This window comes from Cucurbita maxima, unplaced genomic scaffold (assembly GCF_002738345.1).
Source record: "Cucurbita maxima cultivar Rimu unplaced genomic scaffold, Cmax_1.0 Cma_Scf00018, whole genome shotgun sequence".
Classification (NCBI taxonomy): Eukaryota; Viridiplantae; Streptophyta; class Magnoliopsida; order Cucurbitales; family Cucurbitaceae; genus Cucurbita; species Cucurbita maxima.
The window spans coordinates 4,091,775-4,117,288 of NW_019272034.1; the positions used below are offsets into that span (position 1 = coordinate 4,091,775).

The window sequence follows — 25,514 nt, forward strand, 5'->3', positions numbered from 1 at the left end:
GTGTGACATACATACGTGCTACATAGTAGTTCGCTTAGGCCACATGGTCCAGGGGCAGTGTTGAGTTGACACCATGCCTCCCCTATTATACATTTTGAGACATTTTCACTACTCCTCTGGTCGGCGTCATTTTGGAGAAGGGTCATATGGTGTTGTGGAGTGTCCGTCCAATGTCCAATTGACACCAAATTTGGTGGGCTTATATTTCATATGGACGAACTTGACTCCAGAACTGCATCCCCAAATTTTCTTCAGAATCCCGACTTTCGAAGTTATGACCTAGACCCTACTCGACCCTTCATCAAGTCTATTTGTGATATTCTTGTCTACTTGTGGTTCCTATCTTTTTATGTCTCGTTTTCTCTTCAATGCACACGTTATACGCTGTTGATATGAACCAAGAGACATCAATCACACAATATGCTTCAATGAAGATGTGAAGAAAATATTGTTGAAATTAGAGTCCATTAAGTAACTAACCATCTTTTTCAAAACTTTTATGGGGAATGATTAGACATGATGATTTAGAATAGAATGTTGAAGAAACAGAGTGTATAAAACAATAAAAATGTGCTTAAAATCGAACCTTAATTCGGAAACACCAAAACCGGGACGTTTGAAGCACATGCTAAAAAACCGAGTAACTGTCCATCTTTTTCGAAACTTTTGTGGGGAATGAATAGATATGATGATTTAGAATAGAATGTCGAAGTAAAAAAGTGCTTAAAATCAAACCCTAAATTGGAAACACCAAAACTGGGACGTCTGAAGCGCGTGCTAAAAAAACCGAGTGACTGTCCATCTTTTTTGAAACTTTTGTGGGGAATGATTAGGCATGATGATTTAGAATAGAATGTCGAAGAAACAGAGTGTATAAAACAGTAAAAAGTGCTTAAAATCGAACCCTAATTTGGAAACACCAAAATCGGGACGTTTGAAGCACGTGCTAAAAAAACTGAGTAACTGTCCATCTTTTTCGAAACTTTTGTGAGGAATGATTAAACATAATGATTAAACATAATGATTTAGAATATAATGTAAAAGAAACGGAGTGTATAAAAAAGTAAAAAAGTGCTTAAATCGAACACTAATTCTGAAACACCAAAACTGAGACGTAATTTAGAGTTATTATATTTCATTAATGTATTTTAAGACTTTTAATTTACTAGGTTACAATTAGGTTAATTAAGGCCATTAAGTATGAATGTTAGAACTCTTGGAATGCCTTTTCATTTTGAGACTATATAAAGCCCGTTGTATTTGTAAGTAGACATGAAAATATATAGTAAAAGGAGCATTTGTGCTTTCTTTAGCCAATGACTAAGTTTATTTGCAATTTTATGCAGTTTAGGTTGCATGTAGAATCATTCAAGCTCAACATGAGCAATCTTGCTTGTGGAGTGATTCGAATCTCAAACAAGTGTTTGAGATATTTGATCAACAAGAATCGTTCAAGCTAGACATGATCGATCTTGCTTATGGAGTAATTCAAATCTCAAACAATGTTCTTGCCTTGAGATATTCGGTCAACAAGGTAATCCGAATCTTACTTCCCTTGTAGTGGTTCCTTATCTTATCAGCTGTGTTGGATGATGCACTATCTTCCTCGAGCGTATCATGACATTCTTCTATATTGGCTATTGCATGGCGAGTGGGTGTCTTTTGAGGGTCGTCACTTTGCTTGTCTTGACGTAAGAGTCACAATCTACTCTCTTCATAGTACGGTTGTAACAGCCAACCCTCACAATGATGGAGAGATCCACCAGAACCAACAAGGCACTAGAACATCATATAAGGCCAGCTGGGCTCTGAGTTCAAGTCCTCTAGCGCTTGAGCCACGCCAACAATTCAAACGTCGGTGGTGCCAAACACGAAAGGGTTTGTTAAATCAAGCAAAGAATCAATTTTTTAATTAAAAATATATCACGATCAATTAAATTATATAATGTAGTGATGACGTAGCTCGAATTCTAGGTAAAATATACGACTTTTTTTCCGAAAAATATAAGTGAAACTTGGTCGTCCATGAGGAGGGCCATTGATTCATAGGGATAAATGCATATGTCCCACCATTTATTTTTAGCTTTTCTTTTCCAAAGTTATGATACTAATCTTTACATTATCTTTTCAAAAAAATAAAAATAAAATAAAAATAAAAAGGGGCACTTTTAGGAATAAATAAAAATCATAGACTAATAATTGTATCAATAATTTATATTTTTTTGATGTGTAAATTTAAAATTATATCCATCCTATTGTATGAAATTTGGTGAATTAATTTAGCTCATAAATTTTAATTAAGGAGATGTTTTAAAAAATTAATGCATTAAATATTTAATGGATAAATTTATAAATCTTTTGGATTAATAAAAAAAAAATAAAAATAAATAGAGAGTTATTTATTTATTTATTTTGAGTTCAATGGATACTTCTTTTAGCCATGGGGAAAGTGACGTAACAACAAAAAGGAAAAGAATTAGAATTTTGGAGGAAAATGATAAGAAAAAATTAAAAAAAAAAAAAGAGAGAGAGAGAGAGAAGATTCAGAGAGAGACAGAGAGGTTGCTCGATTTCCAGTTCCGATCTCAACATTGAAGTCAGCGAGCGAGCGAGCTGCAATTGTTTGTGAATGGAGGGGCTGGCGTCTTCTACCGAGGAGCTGAAGAAGAATGTGGAGCATCATGAGAAGAAGATGATGATGAAGAAGAAGAAGAAGAAGAAGAAGAAGGAGAGATTGGGGTGGATTGAATGGTTGAGAGGTTGGATGTATGTCATTCACGAGATGCTATTTCAGAGAATCGTCGCCAGCCATCTCCAGAATCCTATGCCTCTCCCTCCCATTAACGACCTTACTTGCATTGTCACCGGATCGACCAGCGGTATTGGCCGCGAGATTGCCAGGTTCGTTCATTTTTCTCGTTTTCTCTGTCTGCTTCACGAGGACGGCAGGAACTACTTACTTCCTTTCTATTCTCGATTTCTTGTTTTGTGTAGCTCGTTGTGATTGGAATCCATTATTTGCGCTTAATTCTTTTCCGGCTCCTTCGGAATGTGGTTTCGAGTTCTTGTTCAGGTTTTAGATTTATTTGTTGCTCCAGTAATTATTTTGGTTCTTTTTGCTTTGGTTTTCAATGGAGCAGGCAACTGGCTGAATCAGGGGCACATGTTGTCATGGCAGTGAGGAATCCAAAGGCTGCTCTCGACTTGATTCAGAAGTGGCAAAATGAATGGTCTGGCAAGGGGCTTCCTCTCAATATTGAGGTATCTAAAATCCACAGTAGCTCTGTATGAACTCTGTAGCTCTGCATCAAAAGAACTTTGAACTTCAATTCAGATTCTACATTATTCTTTTTATGTTAGAAATAGTAGTTAATGCATTGTTAATAAGTGATATACATTGTGATTTTTCTAGGTAATGGAACTTGATCTTCTATCTCTAGATTCTGTCGTGAGATTTGCTGAAGCTTATAATGCTCGTATGGGACCTTTACATGTTCTTATCAACAATGCCGGAATATTTTCCATAGGAGGTTAGCAATTTTTTACTCACTTGTTGATTTATTTTTCCATTTCCTTATTGCCACGCCTGAATCAACTAAGTTATTTATAAATGTCAGTTACTTTTCTTACCGGACATTTCTTCAGTTGAAGAGATGCAATTGAAATAGTTTGTGTTTTTTTTCCATTGTAAATGCTTGTTATTCTCTATTTTTAGTACATAATGCATTTTGTGGAAACTTTCTGTGATAGCTTACTTGATATGTAACATTCACCTTGCTCGTCGATTACTGCTCCTATGCTGGCGATTACTGTTCTTTTCTGTTCTAAACATTTATGCTGACTATTCCTAGGAGTGTAAATGCTTCTGAAGATCCTATGCTTGCTATTCAGAAAAGAAAGAATCTGAATATTCATTTCTTTACTTTCATCGTACTGTAGTTGTGGAGCGATTACATTCCTTTGATTATAATACTATTTTTTTTTTTTGGTAAAGAAATATGTGCCAATGCCTTGGTTTAATTTGAGTTTATTGTCTCTAGAGCCACAAAATTTTTCTAAAGATGGTTATGAAGAGCACCTGCAAGTGAATCATTTGGCACCTGCATTGCTTTCAATATTACTCTTGCCATCCCTTATCAGAGGTTCCCCAAGCCGAATAATTAATGTGAACTCCGTTGTAAGTTCCGTGGGCACTATACAAAAGCATAGATCATATGTTTCTGCATCGTATAATTTATGGGTACATGTTCATACATTGAAAATGGTAATCTGTATACTTTGTGTTTAGCTAATAAAGTTTATGTAATGATTTAATCTTAACTGTGCATTAGTGCTCTTTTTCATTCTAAGAATAAGAAGTATATTCAGTAATGAAAATTTATATTAGCCTTTCAATATCACAATCAAGTGCATATATTGTCTGTGTGATGACAAAAATCATTTTTTTCGAAAGATAAAATAAAAATAAGCCCTGGGAAAAAATTGGAATGAAATGATTTGACTTCCATTATGCACATCAGTTGCATGGTGGGTCTAGGATCGGATTTTCAATAACGACCATTTTCAATCCCTACAGCCCTGGGTTCAATTGTAAGGTGGAGTCAAATTTTTCTTGGCTATTTGCTACTAGAGATCATGTTGGCAAAATAGATATTTCGTATTTGGCCATTTTGATGTTTGTTTCTGTCATGTAATCACAGTTACATGCTTAATATGTAGATGCATTATGTTGGTTTCGTTGACACGGAAGACATGAATGTCGTTTCACCAAAAAGGAAATTTACAAGCTTAGTTGGATACTCTAGCAGTAAGTTGGCACAGGTATAGTTACTAGTCAACTAGTCAATTCCTTCCCACTACTCATATCCTTTTATAATTGTATTTCTTTTTTTTTTCATAATTTATTATTATTGTGCATTCAATTATGATATTCCATGTTCCTTCCCTCTTAGTCAATTTAATCAGTAATTTACACTTGAAACAATGGTCATATTCTGTTTAGTTATTGTTTTCCTCTTTTTAAAATGGCATTCCATGGAGAATCACTTCTCTATGGGAGTATGAATTCGTTAAAACCTTTTTGCGCAATTCAACAAATCAAGTTTGCTTCTGTAACCTTGAAACTTTCTCTTCTATAAATTGATGTGCCATGTTCCAGGTATCAATATGATTTTTGTTTCACTGTTTGCTACATTGTTTGACATCTTCCTGTACGTCCTTGATTCTTGCTCATTTTGTATTGTTTTAAGCAAGGATTCTCAAGCCAGCCTATTATATTAAATTGAGTATTACTAATATCCTCTTTCATTTTCCCCCCTATATTTGATTAGGCAGTTCGTCGATTATTAGACGATGTATTTACTGTGCATTGATAACTCACCTTTCAGTTTTCCTGTTTGATCTCTAACTTCTGGCTTATAAAAGCTGTTTTTATACTGCTCTTGGGTGCCAACATTACATAGCTTGGTCTAATGGTTTCTGGATTACAGGTTATGTTTAGCAGTGTTCTTCATAAGAAGCTGCCTGCTGAATCTGGCATCAATGTGGTGTGCGTTTCACCTGGGATTGTTCACACAAATGTGGTAAGTTCTTACTTGAGGAAGTACCAGCTTTTTGGTAGTGGAAACAAGACTCTAGAATATATATATCTTCAATTTTATTTGTATCATCTTGTACATTCCTTGATATGATGTGAGATTGAAGTATTCACGTATATTTTATTATCCCATCATTATCTTCAGAAGTCATAATGATGCTTAACTATTTGATGACTGAAATTATGCTTGTTACTAATGTATTTGGATGTTATCTCAATAAGTGGATTGAGTTTCTACTAAAATTCTCAGCAGCTTCTTAAAATTTTCAGAAAATTTTCACTGAAATGTCCTCTATCTGTGTATGGAAATTCACTTTGACAACTTTATCTTACCCCACTGTTAATTTCTGCACATTTTGCTTCCTCTTCACTCCAAATCACAGAATAATTTACATGATTATAGCAGAGCCTTGTGTTGAAAATGACTGCTTTAAAACCCACATCCATGTTACCAAAATTATAGGCGTCTGGAATATTATATTTGCAGGATCTTATACCTTTTTGTAATATGATTAACAATATATTTAATTATAGGCGTCTGGAATATTATATTTGCAGGATCTCATACCTTTTTGTAATATGATCAACAATATATTTGTGCTGAATGGTTTCACTCAGTCAGGTGGTAGTAGAATTATATCCTTTGAATGCAGTCTGATATGAACCATCACTATTTGTATTGCGTTTAATTTTGCCTATCAATGCAGGCAAGGGATCTTTCAAAAATTGTTCAAGCTGGTTATCGCCTAATTCCTTATTTTATCTTCAGTCCTCAAGAAGGTAAGCCATTTCAAGTGATTACATTGTTTCTTGTCTCAACTAAATGAGATAATGTCAATCTTTATTCTAAAAGGACAAAATAGCTACATTTGATAATGATTCCTAATTGCGAATGTCTCGAGTTTTTGTGGTTGAGATGCATTAATGGGAAAGAATCATGTGAGAAACTTTGTGAAAATCTCCCAAATACTAGAAGTCAAACTAATTCTAGAATTTCTATGACTTATCACTCTTTTTAGGAGTATTTGAGGAACCTTCCTGTTTTAAATCAAAAAATGGAAAGCAGACCTCATGACCAACCATGTTGCTTGGTTGTAAAACCTCTAGAAAGAAAGCCGAACTTGTTTTTCTAATCTTGTCAAGACCAAGCCTGCTCTTTTCCAAAGGTAGAACCTCCTTATCCCCATTAACAAGATGTTAGCTCTTGAAAAGTTGTTCATTTTTATTCAAGGAAATAGAAAATACTAGGGTGAATAGATATGCCGTTAGAAATCACAAACCTCCACAATAGTATAGTATGATATTATCCACTTTGAGCATAAGCTCTAGTGGCTTTGTTTTTTATTTTCCCAAAAGGCCTCATACCAATTAAGATGTATTCTTTACTTATAAATCCATGATCAACCCCTTTAGTTATAGCCGATGAGGGACTCTTCCCAACAATCCTCAACATATGCCGCCCCTCCTAAACCGGAAGAACTTGTTTCATCTAGATTTTCTGTTTAATCTTGATGAATAATGTCTTCATGGCTTTGGTTAAGGTGCATCAATTTCAAACTTATTTGTTGAGCTTGATGCATGTCTCTATTCCTCTTGGCATTTGAAATCAAATACACATCATTATTCGTCAATTGCAGGTTCCAGAAGTACTCTCTTTGCTGCCACTGATCCTCAAGTTCCAGAATACTGTGAACTTCTTAAAGCTGATAAATGGCCTGTTTGTGCATTTCTTGCCCAAGAATGCCGTCCAACAAATCCTTCAGAAGAGGCACACAACGTCGAGACTGCTTACCGAATGTGGGAGAAGACATTGGAGATGACGGGCTTGCACTCAGACGTCGTCGAGAAGCTATTAGAAGGAGATCAAATTACTTGTCGCTATGGAGCTGATTCGATAGAGGCTAACTAATGGTAAATTTCCATTCTTAGTATTTGATAGACACAAACGAATCTCAGGAACGAGTCATCATATTTAACAAGAAATAAGAAACAAGAAACGAGAAACGAAAACGAAAACAAAGATTTTGTTGTATTATTCAGTTGTTGAATTGCCATTAACCTCTTTGGCTGGCTCGTCAAATGGATTTGTATATTGCTGCGCATTTGTGCATGCCATCACAGTACTTCGCCAGCACCCCATAATAATTACAATGCCATTTCAAGCTTATGAATTTGAATATGGAACTTTGAAAGCTTTGGAAAATATAATAATATTCGATACGACTTTGGGCATGTATGACGTTGCGCTCCAATTGGCTTTATAAAACAAAAAATAAATTATTTAAATTTATTATTGTAAAACTAAAAACATCTAACTTTATTATATAAAAAAAAAAAATTAAATTAAATGTCTTTGAAAGCTAAATTAAAAAAAAAATAATAAATACTTATGATATAATTGTCTCTGTCTAAAATTTTTACTACAAATTTTAATATTTATAAAATGTCAAAAATAATATTGACTTTAAAATATATATTTTTAATAATTTAGCCAAATTTTCCAAATATAGAGATAAATTATAGTAAATTAATAGAATAATGACAAATTTTCTAAAATTTCTAAACAAGAATAATTATAAAATAATAAATTTTAAACCTTAAAAAAAAAAAAAAAAATCTGAGTTATTTAAAAATCAAATTCAAAAAACGATTTAAAATCCATCCGTTGTGGGAAAATGTCGATAAAGTAGAAGAAAGCATTGGGAAAAAGATTTCTGCTTTTATTATGTGAACTTTGGAGTGTTTTTCAAACGGAAATAGCCTCATCCCTTCAATCTCTCTCTCCTTCTCTTTAGCCGTTTGAATCAAAACCCTCACCCTCCAAATCTCGCCGGAATCGCCATCTCTCCGCTTATTTTGGCCGGATACACGAACGGCGTCGGTTCAGGTGAGTTTCCACGGTATCTTCTCTACTGATCTACTTCATTTTCTTGTGAATCGTCTGCTACTCTTTGCATTTGTTTCTCGGTTACGTTACTCTCTTAATCTGTTTGCTTCTCGCTGATTTCAATCCTGTTTGGTTGCGTTTCTATGAAGAAGAGTATCAACATTGTCTTCAGCTGTAGACGGTTTTCGTTTTGTGATTTTTTTTTTTTCCTTTGATTCCTGGTAATGCAATTTGGAATCTATGCACGTTCTGTTTAGTTGTAGTCCACTAGCGTTTTGTGTTCTGCAATTACCACCGGAAAACGAGGATGGCGGTTCTTAAAATCGGAACCTCCTCTCTCTCTCTCTATCTGTTTTCATTACTTCCAAATTATTGCTCTACCAAACAACCGAACGAAGCTACTCTTATCATTTGATTCAACACTTGAATTGAATCGCAGCAGGTACCAAATCGTCGGAATGTAATTTAAACGTTTTGCCCCTAGGTCTAATTTTGCATCAAAGGATTTTCAGATTTGTTTGTAGTGATCCAGTGCCTATGAAAAAGATCGAAGTCAAGAAAATTTGGAAGCATTATAAGAATAACCTGGGGATTTGAGTAATACGGTTTTGCAGCTTCCGGAACCATGAATGTTGAGACAGACTTAGTGATGTGATTTGCACTTGTTTATCTCTACGCTGAAATTTTTTCGAGATCTGCGCCAATTTTTTAAAGAGAACACGATGAATTACTTTTCAACTTCCTGTTGCTCTTGCCCATACTAGACTGTTTATTCCTTTTCTATTCTAAACACAGGTTAGGTTTTTGTACGGCCTGCTGCATTTATGGCGTTGGATTTTATTGGGTTTTGTGCTTTGCCAACTTGCCTGCCCCAATTACCTTACGGGCCATGCCTTTATAATTGGAACTTACATCATTACTACTGACATTCAATAAAATCACGACATAAATATTGATCTTTGTTCAACAATTTATCTAAAATAAATCCCCATGAAAGAGTTGAAAGATAGTTTTAAATTGTAGTTTTGAAGTGTTCATTAAAGATGCATGTGTATACCCTGTAATGCTTAAATCATGCGTTGCTCATCCTTGTCCTGTATTTTAGGTTAATATTGGCTGATGGGTATGCGATAAAATATATTGCTTTTCTGTCGGTCGTTTTAAAGTAGTGGTTTTGCACATATTTCTGTCGGCTGATTAACCGGGAATAGTACAAACCGTGTTGTCAGCTACGCTAGTGTCACTGTGGTTGGATGCACTTTGAGCGAGATGGAAATGGTGGCCCCGGAGGAAGAAGATGTTTGGACCAAGCGGACACCTTCATCTCCATCTTGTGAGAGTTTGAGCAGCAACAGAAACAGTATAACACTCGGCCCCAAATCCCCTTCATTGTTATCGTCCTCTCTCGCAGGTATCATTGACTGTTAGCTTGAAAAATGGCTCTTTTCACTAATTTTTTTCAAACCCCATGTATCTATCTTAGGTTTTAGCTCTTTGAGAGTCTATACTGAAGACCAGGGAAGTGGGGGTGGTGGTGGAGAAAGCCCAAGTCTAGGCTAGGGAAAAGACTTGCCTACTCACTGTTACCTACTGACTTATTTTGTAGCCATGTACACAATTTATTACAGTAGGAGTGGTAGGTGGTTGGAGTAATTAAAGTCTGGGAGTCTTGAATTTTCGTCCTCATAATGTTTTATTCTCACTTTGTTTTTGAAATTTGAAACTGTGAAAAGCGAAGCCCCCATGTCTATAGTCCATGTGAAACCACCTTTATTCCTTTGTGTTCTTTCATCCCTGAGCCATGAGCAGTCCTCAACAACTTTCCTATAAACAGCATCTTATCATTTGCCTGATTGATGCAAACCCGTGAGGACTTTGAAGTATGTGAACCTACAGCCTGTTTTCTTGCCCCATCAGCCAGTTTAGTCTTTTTTTTTTCTTCTAGGGATTCTGATTGTTTGGAATGAATTGAAAGTTTAAAGTTTCATTCAAAATAATTTGATGGAATTGAATTTTGGGGATATATGATAGAGATTGTTGTTGGATGGGTCATTCTCCTTTATAACAATGTAATGCCAAAAGAACCGTCTAGGGCGGGGAACCATTGCCTTTCTGCCCCACAATTTGACAGGAATTCAAAATTTCAAGTGAGTATTCAATTGCTATCCTGATGATTATTTGCTCCTATGTCCTTTTATGTTCCCTTAAGCCTTATTGACACACCATTTTTAAGCTTTTAAATGAAATGATTTGGAAATTCAGAACAAAATTAAGCCCAGTTGCCCTGTAATACCTTTTAATATAATTATGCCAAAATCATTTGTTCATTTTCTAAAGATGAATGCCACATCAATAGTTTATAGATTTCCGTTGCATATTTCAAGATTTGAATTGGTTTATAATATTTTCATTCCTTATTCTATATGTCTCGTCTTGGATTTTTCTTTTATTCTCAATTCTATATAGGTGATAATTGATGCAGGTCCTTGTGTTTTATTGTTTGTTTTGGTGAAAAATTATAATTATTTCTTTTAAGAAATATGTAAACTATCATTAAAAACAAGGACAAAATAGGCACAATTTTCAAATACCAAAATTAAAAATCAAATAACAAATGATTATCAAATGAGTTTAACTTAGGTCCAACAATCGTGGTTAGAAGATCCAATTACATGATATAGCTTGTAAGTTGTCTTGCTCGTGTTGTGCTATGGGCAGATATGGAGCAGAAGATCAATTTACTTGCTATGAAAAATGCTGGAGAGAACGACGCAGGAGACAGTTTTGCCGAACGTGCAGAATTTTACTACAACAAACGCCCTCAACTGCTGGCGCTTCTTCAAGAACTGTACACTGCTTACACCACCTTATCCGATCGCTACATTCAAACCATTGCCAAACGTCACAACCATCATCACAACAGGCACTCTTCTGTTACTTCAACCCTCGACTCTTTCGATGGAGTCGAAGATTCAGGGATCAGTCAAATCGAGTCCGATGCAGAGAGCTCTCTCTCCTACCAGCAAGTATCCGTTATAATACCAGCTAAAAACTATCCTATGGTATACAATGATGCCTTTGTTGCGGAGATTGTCATCAAGAATGTGGAGTATGACATTCTTATAAATGAGGTAAGCATCCTGGAAAAGCAATGTGGTGATTCTTCCACGAAGATCGAGCTTCAAAAGAGTTTGCTTGAGGTTTTGGAGTCTGAAAGGCTCATATTACTGAATGAAAATGCAAGATTGGGATATAGGGTGGCTTCCTTGATGGAAGAAAACAAAGGGTTGGTAGCGGAGTCTGTGTTCATGAAACAGAAGGCGAGTGAGATGGCACGATGTATGCTGAAGCTGCGGGATGATCATAGAGCTTACCTACTCAACCAGAAAATAGAAGATCTACAGGGACAGATTTATGGGCTGGAGAAAAAGAATAGAGAGTACTATGAGAAGCTTGCGAAGATAGATAAAACAATGGTAGAGAGTATCAGTAAGAACAAAGAACACAATGGGAATGAGGTAACCTTGGAGGCGTGCTTTCAGATTAGAAAACTTAAATCGAAGAGGCATCATTCTGGTGTCATCAACAACAGCGGCAGTGACAGAAAAAGTAACAGCGGGAGGAAGACTTACAGGTGGTGGGCTAAGGTGAAGAGCATGGACATGTTTTTATGTGGTCATAGCACCAATCCTATGTAATAATTCCTAAGATGGCCAATCCCCAATCCCTTATAAATAACTTAGTGGAAGTTTTTTGTTGGTACTGTGGCATTGGACACTAAATGTTAGTACTAGAAAGCAGTAGTATGAAATAGTTTTAAGTTCCATCACCTTCTGACGCCAACTTTTATCTGCTTTTTGCTGTGGTGGTCTAATTTGAGGAAGACAGTAAGATAATGAACATGGAATCCCTAAACAATGAAAAGCAGCAAGTTAATTAACAACGGTTTATGCTTTTGGTTTACAGTACTATCTAGGAAAATGTTCAATCCCAATGGCAAATAATGCAAGGGAAGATTTCAATGACATTAGTCTGATGAAAGAGCAAATATTATCAAGGCAAGTAATGGAAGGTGTACAAATTGTTTGATGTTCTAATTAGATCTTTGACGTATTCGATGTTCTTTAAATTTTACAAGCCTATTAAACAAAAAAAAAAAAAAAAAAAAAGGTTTTATTAGGCACAAAACTGATAATCTAAAAAATTGTTGAATTTGTCAAATATCGATTAGAGAGAGAATCGAAATTTAGAAACTTACTTTCAATGTTCAAAGACTATCAATTATTAATCTCAAGATTATTTTTGTCACAATCATACTTCTAATTTAACTTTTTGAAGCACGAAGATTGTCGTGGCGGGGTATATGGGTAGGAAGTTAGGCACAAGAACACTGCATTATCCATTGGGAAAAAAATTACTGAATTATGTTTAGTAGTTCTTTTTCTTCACGAAATTCTGATTTCTTTTAGACATTTACAATCTGATGTACTTAGCTGCTTATTTTTCTTGGGATCAAAATCATTCTCATGTAGAATTATACAAATTCCCATTCAGATTTCAAAGAAACTTCGAAATTGAATTAAATTTCTAGGCATTTAACCAAAGTAAGGTTTGAAAGACGATATGAGACGGGAATTTGAAACCTGGAAACAACCTGAAGGCACGGCTGAATCTCGAACTGTGTCATCATTTTTTTTCTCAGAATTTGTTGCATATGCACGGCACATTGTCTCTCCTGAAATTACCTATAGAAAAAATGATGTGCAAATATGAGAATAACATTAAACAGGCACTCTAGCAGCCCTTAACAAAATCCGACTTCAATCACATTTTGTAAAATGATGAACTCGAAAGGGAATAATTGAAAAGGATCAGTGAGAAATTCTGATGGCAGACACTTCAGAAACTGCGCTCCGTTCGAGGTCAGTTTCAAAAAAGTCATAAAACAAATAGTCTTGTTTGGGAGACTATTTTCAGACAGTTAAGTTTTACAGGCTATCGATTGACTTGTAACCGGAGTAATTTTAAGTGGTCTCTTTTGTCCCAGTAATGAAATTGCCCATATTCTTCTCCTATCAAGATAAGTGAATCAATACCTTGAATGATTTTGAAGACGAATTGAAGGATCAAATTTTAAAGCTGTTGAATATGCATCACAGCTGAATCAAAATGCTCCATAGTTAAGAATGCTGTCACCTTTACGAATGTAAGCCTGCAAAATGAAAATTAGGGAACACATCTTCGGAACTATACAATAGTGTACACTAGAGTTCGAATCCCTTTTCTCACATCTTCTCAATTAAAGGACAAAAAATAGTGATGATCAACAAAGTTGCATGTTCTATTAGCTGAATGAAGGTTCGAAAGACCCCTAAATTACAGTTTAGAATCATCGGTCTTTAGAACTTTAACTTTTTTCCCCTTACATCCAGGAGGTCCTTGGCATAAAGGTTCATGCATCACAAAGAAGTTGATCCCTGAATTTACAATTATAATTGATGGTCATGTCTAAAGTTTTCCTGTTATCCTCTGAATTTTCTCTTGCTCTTGACTTCTAGAGCTTGGCACTACACAGATCTTAAAATCATTTGAAATGGAAGAAATTGGAATTCTGTATATCGTAAATCTTGTCCATAAATTGATGTATCACAACCTGAGCTCTACATTTTTCTCCTTCGATAATAACTAAATTCACAATCCAGACTCATTTTAGTGTGGCAGCCTAGTTATTTTCTCAAAACTAACGTCTATCTTTTGAGATGGAATGTAATGCACATGATGATTAACCAAAATACTTCTCACCTAGAGCTTCATTTGCACCTTTAAGGTCACCAGAATGGTTCCCCTGTGCGAATCTCATGATAGACCTGAAATTTTTCAAAGAAGTTCTGTGCAGCTAAATTTTCTGAATGCAGCTGCTTCAGTGAAGTCGAGGAACAAGAAATTTCAAGTGCAGAGATATCCGTAAACTAGAGAGATACAGGACAAATTATCAACAACATATAGCGTTTCGAAAGAACTTAGGCGACTTAAAATTGATTGAGCTATAATTTTCAGCGCTTATTGGCACAAATTCAACCATGGCAACCAAATTTAGTATAAGACGGGGCATATAAATTGAAGCATAGCATCATATATAATGATGGTGAACAAGATTTTCATACCGAATTGCAGAAAGAAAAGCAGAATGGAGACGTGGTTATCAACATTGCCACTCGGTAAAAGGCGGAACAATTTTAACTACAGGAAAAGTGGCTCGGCCTGAGAGAAATTCCCAACCTCCAATTCACTTTCATCTCTCTACCACAGAGCAAGAGCCTTCAAACTCTTACACACACCGATAGAATCACAGCCTCCACCAGACAACTGCTTTATGGCCAACGTTAGGGCCAGCGCCGCAGTTTCGTAAACAACCACAAGAATTAACGGTAATGGAGGAAGGTGCGACGCCGATGAGAGTTCGGAGTGTCTGAAAGGAACCTTGACGGCGGCAAATGCGATTGGTGCAGATCCGAATCTCCTGGTTGTGAGAATGAATTGGAAGGGTATGATTTGGAAGAAATCGTAGAGGAGCGCGAGGAAAGCAGAGGATATAGAGTCGCGTTCATTCCCCCCTTACGTGGCTCCTCCCTATTTTTATTTTTTTAAAATCAAAATTTAAATTTGATGAATTAATATTTATTCTACGACACATCATAGAAATTCACTCCTTCTAAATTCTCTATTTTCCATAAAATAAATTATAAGATATGAAAATAGTAATAAATGGAAATCGGTAAAAAAAACAAATATTTAGATATTTACTTATAATAAAATATTAAATATAATATATAGGATAAATTATCATTTAATATTAAATATCTTTGACATATAGATAAATGAGATCGAGGACGAAAATGGTATTTTTCACGCCATTCTCGCCTAATTCATCACCAGGCCCATCCCCACTTTTTTACATATAAAAAAGTGTATATATATTCTTTTCCTTTATTATAAATTGTAATAAATATATATTTTTTATTTGTATTAATAGAAAATTTTAATAAATTTATTTTTATATTTGTATTATCCTTGCATTTTCACGACTTTCTACGAATGGACCATCGTTTTAGACATATTGAGTCAATTTTCGTGTCCATTCTCAACCACGATTTGTTCACATTGAGTGTCAAGTAATAAAGAAATGATTGAGATGTGAAAAATTAGGTGAAAAAGATGGTAGAAGTATAGAGAAGTGGTGTGAGTGTGATGGTAGAAGTAGGAAGAAGTGGTGTGGGTGTGGTGGGGTGAAAGTGGAATAAGAAAGCTGATTGATACCGTTTGTATGTATAACTTGATACTCAGCGCCGCTCCTGAGTGATGCCTGACGTGTTTGCAGCAGCCGTCCCACTTACCTCACCTTCCCCCCATTGCACTTTTCAATCAACTCCTCCATCCATATTTTGCCTATAAATCTCCTCCTTGGCTTAACAACTTTGATTCCACACTATCAGAGTATGGCGAGGTGGCTTTTGCATTCTAAACCAATGCGCTTACTCCACTGTTTGCTCATATTGCTCGTTTGGTCTGTCTCTTGCACCGACTTTGATGACTTGTTCCAATCAAATTGGTCGCCCGATCATATCCTCATTCAACAAGATCACGTCAACTTAACACTCGACTCTGTTTCTGGTATAAACAAACACACCATGCGTTCAAAATCTCTCAAAATCTGTCAATTTCTAGTTTGTTATGTTTACTTGTTTGTTTCAGGGTGTGGGTTTGAATCTAAGAAGAAGTATCTATTCGGAAAAGCCAGTGTCCAAATCAAACTAGTGGAAGGCGACTCTTCAGGGACAGTGACAGCCTTCTACGTAATGCACACGCACTTGGTATCTAAACTCCAAACCAGTTTACAAAGATGAAGTGAGAACTAACTTATGTGTGTAAAATTACAGATGGCATCAGAGGGGCCGAACCACGATGAGCTAGATTTTGAGTTTCTAGGAAATTTGTCGGGACAACCATATCTAGTTCAAACCAATGTGTATGCTAATGGCACCGGGAACAGAGAGCAAAGGCACACTCTTTGGTTTGACCCCACTACTGATTTTCATACTTATTCCCTCTTCTGGAATCGCCACTCTATAGTGTAAGTTTCATATCTCACTCTGATCATTCATGACACCCATAAATTTTTTTGTTATGTTATTCCATGATCACTTGGTTTTCGTCTAACATTAACATTCTAATTTTATTTTTAAACTAACCTTTACAAAACTAGCAACGAAGCAACCGTGCTCTAGTTTAATGGATGTGGAATGGAATCTCCCACTTGTAAAAGTATTAATAAGTTTGCATTCATAGGTTTCTAGTTGACAATATTCCCATAAGAGTGTTTGAGACCAAAGGAGAAAGCGGTGTGGCATACCCCAGAAACCAAGCCATGGGCTTTAGAGGTTCCATATGGAATGCGGGTGACTGGGCAACACAAGGAGGAAGAGTTAAAACCAATTGGAGCAACGCGCCATTTGTGGCTACATTTCGATCTTTTGACATTAAAGCTTGCGAATTGGAGCCGGAGGAGGATGCAGAGGCCAAGTGTGGGATGCCAAGGCAATTCTGGTGGGACAAGCCTTCGTTAAGAGGGCTAACCAGGCACAAAGCACACCAACTGAAGTGGGTTCGTGCAAGGCATTTGGTATACGATTATTGTAAAGATTCTGTGAGGTTCACGGAATTACCCAGGGAATGTACCTGACATATCATTTCGTGTACCCTTTTCAAAAATGTCACAAAATGCAACTAGTTCCATTTCTGAGGCCTCTACAACCATACATAAGAACACTTTTGAATTTGTTCCTAGGCAATCTAAGGTACACAAACGAACATGGGAGAACAAATTCATACCTCTGTCTAAGTAACCACAAAGTTAAACCAAATTTCGATACTCAGTGGTAATTTTAGGAAGCAAATGCCCATGAATTGTTCTAATGGAACGTCATAAACATCCAAGTAGAATGATGGATTGCAAAAATCTCTGCAGATAGCTAGCGCTGCAACTTTGTGTATACTGCGGATTAGAAGGATCATTGGAAGATTTAAGAGTTTGGCAGGCATGAAACAAACACAGAAAGTACCGTTCCTCATCATAATATAGAGAACAAGTTAAATTATGATAAGATTAAGAATTATCGAAATCATAAAAACTCGTCTGAAGCAATTCTAGAAGTATAAAACGGCATAAAACACTCATTCGAAAGGATCACTCCTCTAGGATGCCCGATTTTCTTCTGCAGGAGCTTCAAAAGTCTCCCCATCAACAAGTTCTGGAACATCGTCATCCTCCTCTTGTGCATTCTTTGCATCAGCACCTGCTCCAGGTGCATGCTGTTTAAACTGCTCAGCCAATTTTCTCAAGTTGTCCAAGTTGTCTGGCCCTGAGGATAATTGGGAAAAAAAAAAAACATTATTGAAGTTCACTAAACCAATTGAAATCTAACCATAGGGCAAAAAACTCAAGAGATGAATTACCCAATTGATTGATGATGCCAGGCAAGATGTCCTGCAATTCTGTAATTGCAAAATGCATACATTGTTAGATCAGAAAACACTTCTCCCATGAACATCACCATATGCATGATGGACGAAATTAATCTCAGTGCAATGGACAACGAGATCTAATTTCCAAACCAGATGCTCTCTAACAGTAAGACAAATATAAAAGATTGGTAAGAAGATGGGAGGTTCAATTAGGTAGAGCTACTAAAGAAACGAAATAGATAATATGAAAACTAATCAAATTCAATTTAAAACTGATTAGATCCAACAAGGCCCAAGAACATTATTTCCCTGCAGCCATGATCCTATTGCCCAAAAAATCTTTCTTTTGAAGAACTAATACTACTCCTAAAGATGCCTCCAAAGGACTGAAAAGAAAACAATCCTCACCATACTAGATTTACAACATGGTTTAACAGAGATACGTACTCTTTATTTGAGGAGAACCACTAACAACCCAGGTGTTTGCAGCAATAGATGCTTGAACTGGACGAGAAAAAAAATTAACAAGTAGCGTTACGAGTCATCCAAGAATGTAGCACAACAAGGATGAAATACAAAAATTGTATAAGAATTTACCCTTAGGGTTGACAAATTGGATAACAACATCGTCCTTGAAAATGTTGACCTCCTCAATAGCAGGAATGGCATTCACACCAATTCTCTTTAGGGTGCTCTGAAGCCTTTTATCATCAGTTGTGGTGGTCTTGTGAACTGCCTTCTTCTTTCTATTATCAAGAGAATGTGATTGAAAATAAAAATTCAACTGATGGAATAAAACGAGAACATCTTAAAATGAATTTCATTTTAGAAATTACAAGTTTACGAAAGTTAAAACTAGATATTTTATGACAAATACAAGACAATGGGAAATTAACGACAAGAAATAACTTATCAAGTGCAAGGTAACCAAGTTGGTGTCATCAGTATTCGCTATTGCATAACCTTATAGAAGAGGTGTAAATATTTAAAACTTCAAAATTGGTCAGGCCAGACTGATAAGGTCTAAGGTTATCAAATTTCAGGTAGCTCATTGTCCTCTAAAATGAAGGTCTGTAATCCAAGCTTCAATATCATCACCTTACAGGCTGAAATCGTTGCAGCAATAGAACAGACAAGATGAAAATTGCAATAAAATTACAGAATTACCTTCTCATTGTACCCTTTCCACCAGTGCGGACAGCACTGGCAATCTTCCTAAGTCTCTCCTGATCCATCTGCATGACATTAAAACAAAGTTAAATTAAAAATAAAAGTAAAAAAAATACCAAAGATACGAGCACGAGCAGATCCCCAATCAAAACGATATTTTTCAGAACACTATCAGTTACAATAAAAATATGAATCAGAAAAGAGAATGTAACAACAAAACAACCTAACTGAGACTGAATCATCATAAAACTCTATAACAATACTGAGTAATGACCCAGCCCTCAATCATATAAATATAACCAAAACAAAGACAGCAATCAAAATGCCGTAAAGTTCCAAAAGGCTTACAAATTATAGAAAAGAACGGGATACGAACAACTACAAAAACACTCGAATAAAAAATGGGACCTAAATGCAGAACAAACAAGATTGGAAAACCGCAGCGTGCAAGAAGAAAGAGAAACCGAGATGAATGAATCTACAAAACTTCGTCACAGCTTGGAAGCCCAAGCATGGGTAAAGATTGAAAAAGTCCCCGACAATAGAATCTAAGAAGCAAGGAGGAGAAGAGAATAAAGATGAAACAGAGAGGTGAAGAGCGAAGAGGAGGGAGGGAATTACCTTCGAGCTAGGGTTTTGGAGTTGGGGGATAAGACTGAGGGGCTCGCGGAAGGAACACAGACTCCCCGAACGGCGCTAACAGACTGTTTAGCCCTTTCGCTCCATATAATAAGAGGTTGCTAAAGCTACGACCCGATCCATCGAAACCAAAAACACATCTCCATCCGACGGTCCAAATATGATCTCAACTACGAACGTGTCCGATTCTAATTGGTCCCAAAAAACACCTAACGCGTCTTCCAAATTAAACAAATAAAAGATATTCTTATGGGCTTTATGGGCTCACATATAACGAGTTAGATCCGCCTCGAATAAATTTGGGCCCAGCTCAAATATATTGGCCCAAAATGCTTAATGCAAATGACCAAAATAGGTATATTATTTCAATTATTTTTTATATTTAACATCTATTTTATTATAAATTCATTGTTTAAGAATTTATGGGATTTAAACTGAAAATTATTTTGTTTAATATAAATTATCTGATAAAAGTATAGAAAGATGGAATTGAAATTTTAAAGTTTTGGTCAGACAATAGAAAGATTTTCGATAACTTGCTAAACAACTAAAATCGTTCACATTTATCTTAATTGGTTTTTACCCTTGTCAAGCCAAATCCCGAACGTGTCGATAAAAGGGAACGAGTTCAATCCATGGTGTCCACTTACCTTAAAAAAACCCAAAACCAGGTTTATATGTCAAATTTTGGTAAATTATTTGGTAGGTGAATTGTTGGAATAACCCATAAGGCCATCTTTCTACAAAGTGTCCATATATAACTAAAGATACAGTCATGTTCTCATGTTAGCTGGTACAAATTTGGCCTCCTATTAGACAGTGGGGGAGAGCAAAACTATTAAAGGGAAAAAGAAGTGTAGTTACAATCAGCTTGAACGAAAATTGCTTCAATGGTAATGGCACATGAGAGTCTACATAGATTACCATACCATACCATACCATAAAAGTAGTTCCATTATGACCAATGCCTGCAAACAAAGAACTGCGGCATGAGTGTTATGGCAAAACATAAACAAGGTGGTGAAGAATTTCAGGACCAAAAGCTTCCACAAAAATGTGAAACAAACATCAATTCATTTCATCAACTATGGAAGGATGCTAGCTATCCACAGTTATGCACTAAGATCATGAGTAATGTAAAGCAAAAGGTTAGCAGCACCGCTCTATTGTCGCATCACGTGCAACAATTTTCCTCAGCAAAATTCGCTGATTAGAGTGTAATAAACGAAATTGAACCTGTGTGACGTTCAATTACCATACCTTCAAATTTGCCAATCTTTACATTCCTTTTTTTGTAGACTGCAAAAAAAAAAAAAAAAAAAAAAAGTCATTTTCTACATAAACCAGTTTTCAAACCTAAGAATATGGGATGCAATTGCATCAAAATCATGAGTGCAATTTTCCATTATCAATTGTAACAGTCCACCGCTAATAGATATTGTCCTTTCTGGAATTTCTTTTTCGGGGTTCTCCTCAAGGTTTTTAAAACGAGTCTACTAAAGAGAGGTTTTCCTGCTTTTATAAGGAATGTTTTGTTCCCCTCTCCAACCAATGTGGAATCTCACAATCTACCCTCCCAAGGGGTTAGCATAATCGCTGGCACAACACCCGATGTTTGGCTCTTATACCATTTATAAGAGCTCAACCCCACCGCTAACAAATGTTATCCTCTTTGGGCTTTCCCTTTCGGGTTTCCTCTCAAGGTTTTTAAAACGCGTATTATTAAGGAGAAGTTTCCACACCCTTATAAAAAATGCTTCGTCGCCCTCTTCAACCAATGTGGGACCTCACATCAACACAGGTAAGCTTTAACAGCTATTCTACTAAAAGAAAACTGGAAGAGATGGGCTTACTTACATTAAAGGATGAGAGGTGAAGAGAAGATTATCAAAGAACTAGAGAATCATAGAAAGGATTTGGCGGGGTAGGGTGAACAAAGTAGAGATCAGGCTTCCACTAAAGAGTTTACCCGTACCCTGATTCTAAATAACAGCACCAGTGACAACACCCAAGATTCTATTTCTAACTACCATACCGGGCCCCTTTTTCTCCACAAGATAGAATAGAATAGCCCATTCTCTAAACCCACACCCGCTGCAATAAAATGTGAAGCTATTCTGCATTTTCACCTAAAACAAAAGGAGTACAGAGGGAAAAACAAAAAGGTCAGAGGTGCCTACAGCTCCAAGCTTCCTTTCTTTCTTTCTTGTTCTTTCCCCTTCTTTTCTTTCTGGCTTAGGCTATGCCTAAGATGAGTTACCTTGTCTGACTCGGCATATCATGTCGAGCAGGTAACATGTTTCTTTCCCCAACAAGAAAAATAAAAGATCAGTTGGACGTAATGCTATTGGGGAAGACTACTGACGAATCTAGAACGTGATAATTGAAGAGCTTCGTACTCCCCAAAAAGTGTTACCATTTGGGTAAAAAACATTCAATGGGCAAGGACCAATCATACTCAAAATTTGAGTTTGATCCTAGCTCAAAAGGAAAGCTAGCTATATGATTAGCACATGAAAGTTGAACGTTGTTTAATAAAATCATGCACCAACGCCCCAGATGCAGAAAGCTTCTTTTTATAGAGAGGGAATCAAGGGGGCTTCCGCGGGCAATTCTGTAACTGCAGGAAGCCCAGACCCAACAAGATGATGGCCGCGCACGAGACCACTTTATGGCAGTTACAGAGGATGCTTGTCATATAACCTTATTCACTAATTACTAAGTCAGAGAGATCCTTTGTCCCCTTTTGAGGTTAGGGTTATACCCGCAACTCCTTGCTCTTACCTTTACTACTTCACAGCTATCATTCACATATGGTTATCATGATTTCACCTTACTCTACAAATTAACAAATTGGAGAACCGTTTTTTCTAATCCTGATTTCTTCTGGAGTATAGTTAGATACATGAACTGCCTTGCCTTCGCACTTGGATGGGAACAAAAGATGTTCCTTACTAAAAGGAACTATTTAAACCCAACTTCGTTAATTAATGAAGTTATGAACAACTGAGACTTAAGAATACAAAATGAGTAATCAAAACAACTATCCAGGAAAGCAGGTAAAATGGTGCAAACTGAATAATTTGCTATTCATTATGATTGGATCAGAACTTCGCCAATGAAGATCCCAACTTTCTATTCTCTAACAGTATAAGACATAGAGGAAAATTGATTGTCCCCTAAGGAATTAGGCAACATATTCCTTCCTATGCATATCTATTCAAGGACTCCTAAAAGAGATGAGAAAAACATCAGAGTAAAAAGAATCGAAGGAAGATATTGTCCTAACTAAATTCAGAATTTCTCTGAAAATAAGGCACATCAAATTGGAAATTCTAACTCAAATATCCATCAAAGTCAGGCGTGAAACACAAACTGCAGCCATGGAATTGCGAGAACAAATGTAGAGGCAAACCTAGAGGAAAATAGCGCGAGAAGTGACCTGATTATTTACAATAACGATCCGCTTTCTTTTTGACACGGTCATCGAGAGATTCCTCCACAGACTTCAACTTGGTATTGTAGTTGTTAGGGTCGTAACCAAACTTCTTTGTCTCCACCGGGAAGAGCTCCTCGTACTTCATACGCTTGGCCGCGTCAATAGTATACACTTCTCCGACACCGCCATCTGCACCATCCGCTGACGACAAAATCTCTCCCTCGTCCGTAGGGTTCTCGTCACCTTTACTTTTACCTTTCTTCTTCTTCTTCTTCTTCTTGTCAATAGCCTTACTACGGGAGGCTAGGACTCCTCCCTTGAAGGTGAGCCTACCTCCTTTCGCCCCTGCAAATGGATCCGACATCGTAGCGCGTCTTCACTGTCCTTTGAAGTCAGTTCCTCGCCTGACAAGACCTTCAAGTCCCTTGATGGTCACACAGGCGGGATGAGATGATCATCATTTGGAGCACTTCCGATTGCTTGATTCTCGCAGAGACGACGATGGATCTACGATTGGGTATCTTCTCATTCTGTTCTTCTTGGCCCAATCGGCATAAAAGCCCTAAACCCAAAATCTTCTAGCCCATGTTTCTTTTTGAAATCTAGAAAATGGGGTGGGTTAATTTTCCAATTTTAAATATGGGTTAAATTACAATTACGCCCCTACAGTTGATTGAATTTATTTTTAGGATTTTATCCAATTACATGGACTACTTATATTTTAAATCATATAAACTAAAATGTAACTTTTTCAAAATTACCGGACCAAATTTAAACTCATTCGAGCTTACCGAGTGATAATACACTATCTACCATGGTAAAAATTGATAGTTTAAATCCATTCCACAATCATTTAATTTTTTATTTTTTTGAAATTAAACCTATATAAACGACTCTTCTAGAGAATTGAGAATTTAACATGGAAGATTTTCTTTCAAAAGGCTCCCATAAATTTTGTCTTAAGTTCGAGTCATAGTTAGAAAGATTTTGTGGAGAAAGTTTGGCTAGACCCTCTCTATAGTAAACGCGTTTTAAAATTGTGAGGTTGACGGTGATATGTAATGAGTCAAAATGGACAATATCTGCTAGCAGTGACAAACATTGGGTTGTGTGCCAGTGAGAACGTTAGCTCCCAAGGGAATGAATTGTCTGACGGTGATATGTAACAAGCCAATGTGGACAATATCTGCTAGTGATACTATGTAACAGGCTAAACTAGACAATATCTGCTAGCAGCAGACTTTGATTGTTACAAATGGTATCATAGCCAAACACCGAGCGGTATGCCAGCGAGGACACTAGGTCCCCGTTAGATAGTGGATTGCCTGACGGTGACATATAACAGATCAAAATGGACAATATCTGCTAGTGATGATATGTAACAGGCCAAGGTGGACAATATATGCTAGCAGCTGACTTTAGATGTTACAAATGGTATCATAGGCAAACACCGGGCAGTGTGCCAGCAAGGACACTGGGCCCCCATTAGGGAGTGGATTGTCTAACAGCGATATGTAACATACCAAAGTGGACAATATCTGCTAGCAGTAGACTTTGGCTATTACAAATTATATCATAGCCAAACATCGAGCATGTGCTAGCGAGGACATTAGCCCTTAATGAGAGTGCATTGTGAGATCTCACATTGGTTTGGGAGAGGAATGGATCATCTTATAAGTGTGTAGAAACCTCTCCATAGCATACGCATTTTAAAATCGTGAGGTTAACAATGATACATAACGAAAAAATAAATAAATATCTAATAACAGTGTAAAAGAAGCTTCATATCGTTGGATCACATCCAAGAGACTTTGCGTGCTTCATTTTAATTCTTAATAAAATCAAATTCAGATCGAATGTGTTTTGCATGCAAATAAATAGTTTGTTCCCTTCAACCCAATAATTTGAAAGCATTCATTTCAACATATGATGCAATTTGATGAACCACGTGGCGAGAATAACATGTCATTAAGAAATCATATGGTCAATATTAACATCATAACATGACATTTATTGTTTAAACATCACATCACATAAAATATCATACATTATACCATTCATCTTACCTAACATATAGTATCTAATAATAAATTCACTTACCTCAATTACATTAAAAATTCATTATAAACTCGATCTAAGCTATCCACTTCTCGATGTAACCTGGATGTATCTAAACTATTCATATCTATCACAAAATACACATAATTACTAATTACTCGTAGATTTTATATAAACATGCTTAAAGTAATCTTGAATCAAAA

The 25,514-nt window shown here is 36.3% G+C and overlaps 4 protein-coding genes and 2 long non-coding RNA genes across 14 annotated transcripts; 3 read left to right on the top strand and 3 right to left on the bottom strand.

The window, feature by feature from the left end:
* The first annotated feature begins 2,485 nt into the window (after window positions 1-2,485).
* On the top strand, window positions 2,486-7,768 carry LOC111493007 (dehydrogenase/reductase SDR family member FEY-like). Its single transcript, XM_023142571.1, has 8 exons — window positions 2,486-2,901; window positions 3,141-3,261; window positions 3,413-3,530; window positions 4,041-4,177; window positions 4,720-4,821; window positions 5,490-5,582; window positions 6,304-6,376; window positions 7,234-7,768. Exons 1-8 carry the CDS (start codon window positions 2,630-2,632, stop codon window positions 7,503-7,505), a joined length of 1,188 nt encoding a protein of 395 aa, XP_022998339.1. The 5' UTR covers window positions 2,486-2,629; the 3' UTR covers window positions 7,506-7,768.
* Window positions 7,769-8,290: 522 nt separating this feature from the next.
* On the top strand, window positions 8,291-12,312 carry LOC111493281 (kinase-interacting family protein-like). 4 transcript variants are annotated; one of them, XM_023142930.1, is made up of 3 exons: window positions 8,291-8,496; window positions 9,713-9,894; window positions 11,202-12,312. In XM_023142930.1, the coding sequence occupies exons 2-3, from the start codon at window positions 9,753-9,755 to the stop codon at window positions 12,179-12,181; spliced, it is 1,122 nt and encodes a 373-aa protein (XP_022998698.1). In that variant the 5' UTR covers window positions 8,291-8,496; window positions 9,713-9,752; the 3' UTR covers window positions 12,182-12,312. The 4 variants fall into 4 exon arrangements, with proteins under 4 accessions (XP_022998698.1, XP_022998697.1, XP_022998700.1 ...); XM_023142929.1 differs by having other exon boundaries at window positions 8,292-8,483; XM_023142931.1 differs by lacking the exon at window positions 8,291-8,496 and adding an exon at window positions 10,515-10,630 and having other exon boundaries at window positions 9,783-9,894.
* LOC111493287 lies at window positions 12,303-15,094 on the bottom strand. Of its 5 annotated transcripts, XR_002719982.1 has the most exons (6): window positions 14,648-15,094; window positions 14,286-14,350; window positions 13,853-13,960; window positions 13,580-13,695; window positions 13,138-13,228; window positions 12,303-12,393 (listed from the first exon to the last, which is right to left on the bottom strand). It is a non-coding gene; the product is annotated as an uncharacterized LOC111493287 (long non-coding RNA). The 5 variants fall into 5 exon arrangements; XR_002719980.1 differs by lacking the exon at window positions 13,853-13,960; XR_002719981.1 differs by lacking the exon at window positions 13,853-13,960 and having other exon boundaries at window positions 13,127-13,228.
* Window positions 15,095-15,972: 878 nt separating this feature from the next.
* Window positions 15,973-17,250, top strand: LOC111493284 (xyloglucan endotransglucosylase/hydrolase protein 9-like). Its single transcript, XM_023142934.1, has 4 exons — window positions 15,973-16,154; window positions 16,236-16,336; window positions 16,421-16,614; window positions 16,830-17,250. Exons 1-4 carry the CDS (start codon window positions 15,980-15,982, stop codon window positions 17,221-17,223), a joined length of 864 nt encoding a protein of 287 aa, XP_022998702.1. The 5' UTR covers window positions 15,973-15,979; the 3' UTR covers window positions 17,224-17,250.
* Window positions 17,251-17,581: 331 nt separating this feature from the next.
* On the bottom strand, window positions 17,582-19,904 carry LOC111493285 (nascent polypeptide-associated complex subunit beta-like). Of its 2 annotated transcripts, none has more exons than XM_023142935.1 (6): window positions 19,797-19,904; window positions 19,173-19,240; window positions 18,603-18,751; window positions 18,453-18,509; window positions 17,997-18,035; window positions 17,582-17,902 (listed from the first exon to the last, which is right to left on the bottom strand). In XM_023142935.1, exons 2-6 carry the CDS (start codon window positions 19,238-19,240, stop codon window positions 17,736-17,738), a joined length of 480 nt encoding a protein of 159 aa, XP_022998703.1. In that variant the 5' UTR covers window positions 19,797-19,904; the 3' UTR covers window positions 17,582-17,735. The 2 variants fall into 2 exon arrangements, with proteins under 2 accessions (XP_022998703.1, XP_022998704.1); XM_023142936.1 differs by lacking the exon at window positions 19,797-19,904 and adding an exon at window positions 19,584-19,749.
* Window positions 19,905-20,519: 615 nt separating this feature from the next.
* Window positions 20,520-23,763, bottom strand: LOC111493286. The gene is made up of 2 exons (XR_002719979.1): window positions 23,230-23,763; window positions 20,520-20,782 (listed from the first exon to the last, which is right to left on the bottom strand). It is a non-coding gene; the product is annotated as an uncharacterized LOC111493286 (long non-coding RNA).
* Between the last annotated feature and the right edge of the window lie 1,751 nt (window positions 23,764-25,514).